Genomic DNA, 9018 nt, shown 5'->3' with positions numbered 1-9018 from the left:
AGATCATTTGGGAGTGAGGAAAACTCAGGCAAAATACAAAAACATGTTCACTGGCCTGGATTGCATAAGGATGTGGTTGAATTTTGCGGGACATTTCATACGTGTCAGGTAATTGGTAGACCTCAGGCAGCGATAAAGCCAGCACCTTTAATACCCATCCCTGCATTTGATGAACCTTTTATAAGGTTCTTAATTGGCTGTGTAGGACCCCTACCTAAAACAAGTATTTGCTGACCATAATGGATGCGTCTAGTAGATTTCCTAAGGCCATTCCATTACGCAGTATCATGGCTAAAAGGACTGCAGAAGAGTTAATCAAATTTTTCACAAGATACTGACTACCCACAGGGGTATAATCAGATCTAGGGTCAAATTTTACATCAAAATTATTCAAGTAAGTCATGGATAGCTTAGGATTAAAACAATTCAAATCCACTGCGTACCATCCAGAATCACAGGGAGCATTAGAACGGTGGCATCAAACTTTAAAGACCACGATGAGGGCTTATAGCTAAGACTATCCAGAGGATTGGGATAAAGGAATTCTGTTTGTGCTTTTTGCATTTAGGAATGCACCTAATGAACAAGTAAATTCAGTCCATCTGACTTAGTTTTTGGGCATGATGTTAGAAATTAATCAGGGTAAGAAGAAATTGGTGAGTCAGAGCTCAGAGTCCACAGATTTGGATTACACGTCAAATTTTAGGGGAACATTAAATAGAGTGGGCGAATTGGCGAGACATCATTTACAAGTAGAACAGCATGCGCTGGAACAGGAAGCAGGCAAGAAATGAAAATTTTGCAATTTCACTAACAGAGATAAACTGTTAGCGCTACTTCCTTTAAAAGCAAGGTTTAGTGGATCTTATCAAATTGGAAGGAGACTGATTTTACTCAATAAGAGATAGAAAGAAATCTCACAGAGTGTGTCATGTGAATATGCTCACACGATATTTTGATAGGAAAGCAAAAGGTGAACGTGTTACTGGTTACAACACAGAGTGAGGAACCAAGTTCAGAGGATTCTGAATTGGACATTCCTCAAATTAAAATTGGACCATGAGGCAGTTCTCAAAACTTGGAATAAATTATTGAATTACCTTCAGAAGAAAATCAAAAAATGACCTGAAAGAGGTATTAAAATTACATGGGGAGATACAGGGGCATAAGCTAGGAAGCACTTTTTAAAAAATTTATTCACCTGTGGGACGTGGGCGTCGCTGGCTGGGCCCACCATTTATTGCCCATCCCTAGTTGCCCCCCTTGAGAAGGTGGTGGTGAGCTGCCTTCTTGAACCGTGCAGTCCACCTGCTGTGGGTTGACCTACAACGTCCCTTAGGGAGGGAATTCCAAGATTCTGACCCAGCCACATTCAGTGAACGGCCGATATATTTCCAAGTCAGGATTGTGAGTGGCTCGGAAGGGAACTTGCAGGGGGCTGGTGTTCCCATGTATCTGTTGCCCCTTCTGGATGGAAGTGGCCGTGGGGTTTGGAAGGTGCTGCCTGAGGCTCTTTGGTGAATTTCTGCAGGGCATTTTGTAGATGGTACACACTGCTGCTACTGAGCATCAGTCGGGGGGTGGGGTGGGGGAGTGGATGCTTGTGGATGTGGTGCCAATCAAGTGGGGGCTGCTTTGTCCTGGATGATGTTGAGCTTCGAATGTTGTTGGAGCTGCCCCCATTCAGGCAAGTGGGGAATATTTCCTCACATTCCTGGCTTGTGCCTTGTTGATGGTGGGACAAACTTTGGGAAGTCTGATGAGTTACTCGCTACAGGATTCCTAGCCTTTGTAGTAGCCTCTGACCTGCTCTTGTAGCCACTGTGTTTATGTGGCAAGTCCACTTGCGCTTCTGGTCAATGGTATTCCCTAGGATGTTGATAGTGGGGGATTCAGTGATGGTAACACCACTGAATGTCAAGAGGTGATGGCTAGATTCTCTCTTGTTGGTGATGGTCATTGCCTGGCATTTGTGTGGCGCAAATGTTACTTGCCACTTGTCAAGCCAAGCCTGGATATTGTCCAGACCTTGTTGCATTTTAACATGGGCTGCTTTAGTATCTGAGGAGTCATGAATGGTGCTGAACATCCCCACTTCTGACCTTATGATGGAGGGAAAATCACTAATGAAGCAGCTGAAGATGGTTGAGACTAGCACACTACCAAGGAACTCCTGCAGAGATGTCCTGGAGCTGAGATGATTGACCTTCAACAACCACAACCATCTTCCTATGTGTCAGGTATGACTCCAACCACCGGAGAGTCTGCCCCTGATACCCACTGACTCCAGTTTTGCTAGGGCTCTGTGATGCCACACTCGGTCGAATACAGCCTTGATATCAAGGGCTGTCACTCTCACCTCACCTCTGGGATTCAGCTCTTTTATCCATATTTGAACCAAGGCTGTAATGAGGTCAGGAGCGGAGTGGCCCTGGCGGAACCCAAACTGGGCGTCACTGAGCAGGTTATTGCTGAGCAGGTGCTGCGTGATAGCACTGTTAGTGACACCTTCCATCACTTTACTGATGATCGAGAGGAGACCGATGGGGCGGGAATTGGCCGGGTTGGATTTGTCCCGTTTGTCGTGTACAGGACATACCTGGGCAATTTTCCACATTGTCGGGTAGACACCAGTGTTGTAACTGTACTGGAACAGCTTGGCTAAGGGAGCGGCAAGGTCTGGAGCACAAGTCTTCAGTACTATTGCCGGAATATTGTCAGGGCCCGTAGCCTTTGCAGTATCCAATGTCTCCAACTGTTTCTTGATATCACGTGGAGCGAATTGAATTGGGTGAAGACTGGTATCTGTGACACTGGGGACCACTAGAGGAGGCCGAGATGGATCATCCACTCGGCACTTCTGGCTGAAGATTGCTATGAATGCTTCAGCCTTATCTTTTGCACTGATGTGCTGGGCTCTTCCATCATTGAGGATGGGGATATTTGTGGAGGCCCCTCCTCCAGTGAGTTGCTTAATTGTCCACCACCATTCACGACAGGATGTGGCAGGACTGCAGAGCTTAGATCTGATCCGTTGGTTGTGGGATCGCTTAGCTCTGTCTATCACTTGCTGCTTTTGCTGTTTGGCGTGCAAGTAGTCCTGTTTGGTGGCTTCACCAGGTTGGCACTGCATCTTCAGGTATGCTTGGCGCTGCTCCTGGCATACCCTCCTGCACTCTCCATTGAACCAGGGTTGATCCCCTGGCTTGATGGTAATGGTTGAGTGGGGGATATGCCGGGCCATGAGGTTACAGATTGTGCTGGAGTACAATTCCGCTGCTGTTGGTGGCCCACAGCGCCGCATGGATGCACAGTCTCGAGTTGCGAGATCTGTGCGAAGTCTGTCCCATTTAGCACGGTGATAGTGCAACACAACACGATGGAGGTTGTTCTCAATGAGAAGGCGGGACTTCGTCTCCACAAGGACTGTGCGATGGTCACTCTTACCGATACTGTCATGGACAGATGCAACTGCATCTGCTGCTGGGTAAGGATGAGGTTGAGTATGTTTTTCCCTCTTGTTGGCTCCCTCACCACCTGCCACAGACCCAGTCTAGCAGCTCTGTCCTTCAGGACCCGACCAGCTCGATCAGTAGTACTGCTGCTGAGCCACTCTTGGTGGTGGGACATGGAAATCCCCCACCCAGATGACATTTTGTGCCCTTGCCATCCGCAGTGCTTCCTCTGAAAGAGTAGTTCAACATGGTGAAGTACTGATTCATCAGCTGAGGGAGGACGGTACGTGGTAATCAGCAGGAGGCTTCCTTACCCATGTTTAACCTAAAGCCATGAGACTTTGTGGGGTCCGATGTTAAGGATTTCCAGAGCAACTTCCTCCCGACAGTATCCCACTGTGCCGCCCCCTCTGCTGGGTCTGTCCTGCCGATGGGACAGGACATATCCTGGGACGGCAACAGTGGTATCTGTGACGTTGTCTTTTAGATAGGATTCTGTACATCAATGTCAGGCTGTTGCTTAACTAGTCTGAGAGACAGCGTCGCCCAGTTTTGGCACTAACCCCCAGATGTTATCGAGGAGGACTTTGCAGGGTCGGCAGGGCTGTTTCTGCTGTTGTCTTTTCCGGTGCCTGGGTTGATGCCAGGTGATCAGTCCGGTTTCATTTCTTTGTCTCAATTGGTACAACTGAATGGCTTGCTGGGCCATTTCAGAGGGCAACTGAGAGTCAACCACATTGCTGTGGGTCTAGGGTCACATGTAGGCCAGACCAGGTAAGGGCGGCAGATTTCCTGCCAATAAGGACATTAGTGAACCAGATCTGTTTTTCCGACAATTGACAACGATTCCAAGGTCATCAACAGATCCTCAATTCCAGGTTTTTAAAAAAAATTACTGAATTCAAATTCTACCATCTGCCATGGCGGGATTTGAACCCCAGAACATGAACGGAGTTTCTGGATTAATAGTCTCCTGACAATACCACTAGGCCTAGTTAAGGGTCACTCGACCCTGAATGTTAACCGATTTCGCTCCGCAGATGCTGCCAAACCCACCGAGCTTTTCCAGCAATTTCTGCATATCGACGGGTTTCTTTTTTTTTAAAGAAAGGGTGGGAGGGAGAGGTGTCATGTCGCTGTGGCTTTAAGAGGTCATTTTGTCCTGGTTTTGTTTTGAAGAGAGGTTGTGAGGCAGAGGTGGCGAGCTGTCTACCAAAATCACTCCAGTAAACCGCTTGTGAGGCTTTGAGTTTTTGTTAAAGGTGGAACAATGGAGGGAGCTGTGGTGGGTACAGCCAGCTCTCTCAGACCAGGCTCTCTGGGTTTTTTTTTAAAAAACTTTTTTTAGGGTTTAGTTTGAAGCAGTTGTTGTTCTGGGCTTGAAGAAATGGAAGCTATCATTCCCCCCGCCCCCCTCTCTCGGTTACAGCTAGAAGCTGGGGTTTCTCTCTACTGCTGGTTTACTGGAGAGACAAATCTATTTTTCTGAATGGTTACTGTAACTAGTATTTGGTTAAGTTTCTCAATACACTGAAGTTATTCTAAAGTTCATTCTCCTTCAGCTTGTATTTTAACTTTGGTGTTTAAATGAATTGTGATTCACTTAACGTCGAGTAGTTTGAACAGTCACTTTGCATCTGGAACACTGCACTGTATGGCACAGCACTGGGCTATATTATTAAAATCTTTTGAGGGGATCTGGTCTGGTCCACAACGGTTGGCACCATATCTACAAACATCCACTCCCTCCACCACTGACTCTCAGGAGCAGCGGTGTGTATTATCTACAAGATGTCCTGCAGAAATTCACCAAAGATCCTCAGGCAGCACCTTCCAAACCCCACGGCCACTTCCATCCAGAAGAACAAGGGTCAGCAGATACATGGGACACAACCCCCTGCAAGTTCCCCCTCCGAGCTACTCCCATCCCAACTTGGAAATATACTGCCATTCCTTCAGTGTCGCTGGGTCAGAATCCTGGAGCTCCATCCCTAAGGGAACTGTGCTGGTCTATGCACAGCGACTCAAGACAGCAGCTCACCACCACCTTCTCAGGGGCAATTAGGGACAGGCAATAAATGTGGCCCAGCCTGCAACACCCCTGTGAATAATCAAAAAGACTGCAGCGCAGCAACTCCTCACAATCCAAAAGTATACTCTCAGTGAACTCTCTGGACCAGGGCCACTGAACTGCTACCTGGACTGGAAAGTCTGAGTTACAATGGGAGGTTGGATAGGCTGGGACTTTTCTCCCCGGAGCGCAGCGGACTGAGGGGTGGCCTTGTAGAGGTCTATGAAATCACAAGAGGCTCAGATAAGGTAGATATGCACAGTTTTCCCCATGGTAGGGCAGTCTAAATCTGGACGGCACAGGATTAAGGCGAGAGGGGGAAGAGATGCAAAAGGGTCCAAAGGAGAAAGTTTCTTCCACAGGGAGGGTGGTAAGTGTCTGGAGCAGAGGGAGTGCTGGAAGCAAGTTAAGCAATTTAAGAAACATTTAGACAGCTACATGGATGGGATAGGGATGGGGGGAAATGGGACAAATGCAGGCAAATGGGATTAGTTTATATTGTGAAAATGGGGCGGTGCAGGCAGGTTAGGCCGAAGGGCCTGTTTCCACACTGTCGACCACTGACTCTGTAACTGCCTTCCCCAGTGTGTACCTCCCGTGGTTTTTTTTTGCCTGTGGTGTACAGTTTTGGATGCCTTATCTGAGGGGAGGGAAGTTACTTGCTGGAGAGGGAGTTGTTGCGCAGGTTATTCCCCCCCTCCTTTGGGATGGAGGGATTGTTGTATGAGGAGGGATGGAGGAAACTGGTGTGTATGGCGTACAGTTTCGAAGAGGGAGAGGTAGTGCGGGTATACTGGCCAGCAGGTTAGGGCAGCACAGCAGCTCAGTGGTTAGCACTGCTGCCTCACAGCGCCAGGGACACGGGTTCAATTCCGCCCTCAGGCGACTGTCTGTGTGGAATTTGCACCTTCTCTCCCCGTGTCTGCGTGGGTTTCCTCCAGGTGCTCCGGTTTCCTCCCACTGTCCACAGATGTGCAGCTTAGGGTGGATTGGCCAATGGGAAATTGCCCATAGTGCCCAGGGATGTGCAGATGAGGTGGGTTATAAGGGGATGGTCTGGGTGGGATGCTCTGAGGGTCAGTGTTGACTTGTTGGGCCGAAGGCCCTGTTTCCACAGTGTAGGGATTCTATGATTGTGTAAGACAGGCAGCTGACTTACCTGGAAAAGCCCTTCCCACAGTGACTGCACAGGTAGGGTTTATTGACACCACCCTCGTGCGAGCGGACGTGGTAGCACATACGATCCTTGCGTTTGAAACGCTGCTGGCAGATGGGACACTCAAAGGGCTTCTCGTCCGAGTGCGAGAGTTTGTGGCGGTTCAAGTGGTAGATGTCACGGAAGGCCTTCCCGCACAGCTCGCAGCTGTGTTCCTTCCGGACCCGACGGGTGGGAGATGGGGAGGGTCCAGTTGGCTGCGGAGCCGCTTCAGCTGACCCCAGGCCGCCCCCTACTCCAGCCATGGTCATGCTCAGGAGGGCAATGGGCACCATGGTGGGTGGGCTAGGGTTGGTGCCAGCTTGCAGCTGGCTCTGGCCCCCACTGGAGTGGGTCCGCTGATGTCGCCGCAAGTTGTAATTGTTCTTGAGCTCCTTCGAGCAAAGCGGGCAGACGAAAGGTCCCTTGCCCCTGGCCTTGCCCTTGTCCGGCTCGGTCTGGGCCTGGGGCTGCGGCTCCTTCGGTCTCTCTGGCAGCAGTGGGCCGTCCGATGCCCTGGGAGCGCGACTGGAATCCTGAGAGACGGAGGTTGCGGTCAGGATGGGCAGGAGGTCGGCCTGGACACCAGCCGTCTGATCCACAGCAGCTGTCTGCAAAGAGAAAGAGAGAGAGAGAGAGAGAGAAGGGGAGGGCTTAGCTTGTGAAGAGCCAACATGCAAAACTGGTCACAGCACTGATCTCTGCTCACGGGGAGGGGAGGGGAGGGGAGGGAACAGGAAGGGTTGAGACAGAGACTCCCTTCACCAGGGTCTCTCCATATTAACAAGTCACTTTCTCTCTCTCACCGGGAAGATGAAGCTACTCCAAGCAGCCTCCATGGCGACCCCTGTAGCCTCCGTCACCCTCTCTCCCTGATTCTCTACGTTCCCTTCTCTCTCTCTTTATTCTCAAACCACCCTGCAGTCTTGCCCCTCTCTCCCTCTATATATCCCTTGATCCCTAACACTCTGTCTGTCTCTCTACACTATATATCTCCCCTTGTCTCCCTACACTCTGTACTCTCTCCCACTATTTACTCTCTGGAATGTGTCTCCCTATCTCTCTCCTACTGTATCTTTTTCTGCCTTTATATACTTGCTACACTGTATTCTATTTTGCTCACCCCCTCGCTATACCATATCCCTCTCCCTATCCCTTTACTGTTTCTACAATCCCTCTCTATTATTGTATCTCCCTGTCTCCAATCCTATTTCTGTACACTTTCTCTCTCTGTATCTTTCTCCCTCTCCCTGCACTGTATAGTTATATTTCTCTCTCTTCCCAGCAGACCCTTTATTTACAAACAGAACCTGCTCTCCCTCCCCTCGTTTTGTATTTCTCTCTGAATCTCTATATTACATCCATCTCTCTCCCACCCCTATACCGCATATAGATATGATCCCTCTATTATTTTCTCTTTCCCTTCCTTTATCTCTATATTATATTTCTCAGCTTCTATAGTGCATGCTATATTTATACTCCTCCCTATCTATATATTTCTCTCGCTCCTCTCCCTCTATTATTTCTACCTATGCTGTATAATATCCCTCTCTCTATTAATTTTATCCTATCCTCCGTCTCAACCCCACAACCCTATGTTATATTGATATTTCTCTCCCTCTCTCTACACTGTACCTTATTTCTATTGTTCTCTCTATAAGTTATTTCTCTCTATTATTGTCTCTGTCTACACTGTATATTATTTCCCCTCTCTCTATGTTATTTATCACACACTCCCTCCCTCTACACTGTATGTTATCTATATTAGTTTTACACTATCTATACTGAATATTTTCTCTCTCCCCCCTATAATGTATATTATTTATTTCTGTTCCTCCACTCTCTACCCCCCGGTCTATATTGTATATTTCTCCCTCTCCCTGTCTGTCTCTCCTGTATGTTAACCCTCTCTCCCTCTCTATACCGTATATGATCCCTTTCCCCCTCTCTATGCTGTATATTATCCCCTTCTGCTGCTCCCCCTCTCTGTATATGATCCTCTCTCTGTCTCTCCTTCTCTATCCCTCTGTATATTATCCTCTCTCTGTCTCTCTAGCTGACTATGATCCTGTCCCTCTCCCTCCCTCCCTCTCTTCATATATTATCGTCCACAACCCCACGTTTCTTTATCTTGTCCTGTCTGTATATTATCCTCCCTCCCCCCACCTCGTCTCTGCATATGACCCCGTGTCTCTCTCTCTCTCTTATCCCCCCTCTCTCTGTATATTATCCTTTCTCTCTCTTTCTCTGTGTGTGATCCTGTCCCTCGGTGTATTATCTCTCTCTCTCTCTCTGTA

General features: G+C 48.5%; 1 protein-coding gene across 1 annotated transcript in view; it reads right to left on the bottom strand.

Annotated features, from left to right (window-relative positions):
• Window positions 1–8969, bottom strand: part of LOC109925597 (vascular endothelial zinc finger 1-like) — a 10832-nt gene extending 1863 nt beyond the window's left edge. The window contains exons 1-3 of the mRNA XM_048620916.1: window positions 7528–8969; window positions 6686–7332; window positions 236–362 (exon numbers count right to left, since the gene is read on the bottom strand). Coding sequence (XP_048476873.1) covers window positions 236–362; window positions 6686–7332; window positions 7528–7560 — 807 coding nt within the window. The 5' untranslated portion in view covers window positions 7561–8969. The remainder of the gene's footprint in view (window positions 1–235; window positions 363–6685; window positions 7333–7527) is intronic.
• Window positions 8970–9018: the final 49 nt, after the last annotated feature.

The sequence above is a fragment of the Rhincodon typus genome, chromosome 49 (assembly GCF_021869965.1).
Source record: "Rhincodon typus isolate 14 chromosome 49, sRhiTyp1.1, whole genome shotgun sequence".
NCBI lineage: Eukaryota > Metazoa > Chordata > Chondrichthyes > Orectolobiformes > Rhincodontidae > Rhincodon > Rhincodon typus.
Note: the sequence above shows the minus strand (reverse complement) of the source record. Positions and strands in the feature narration are given on the sequence as shown.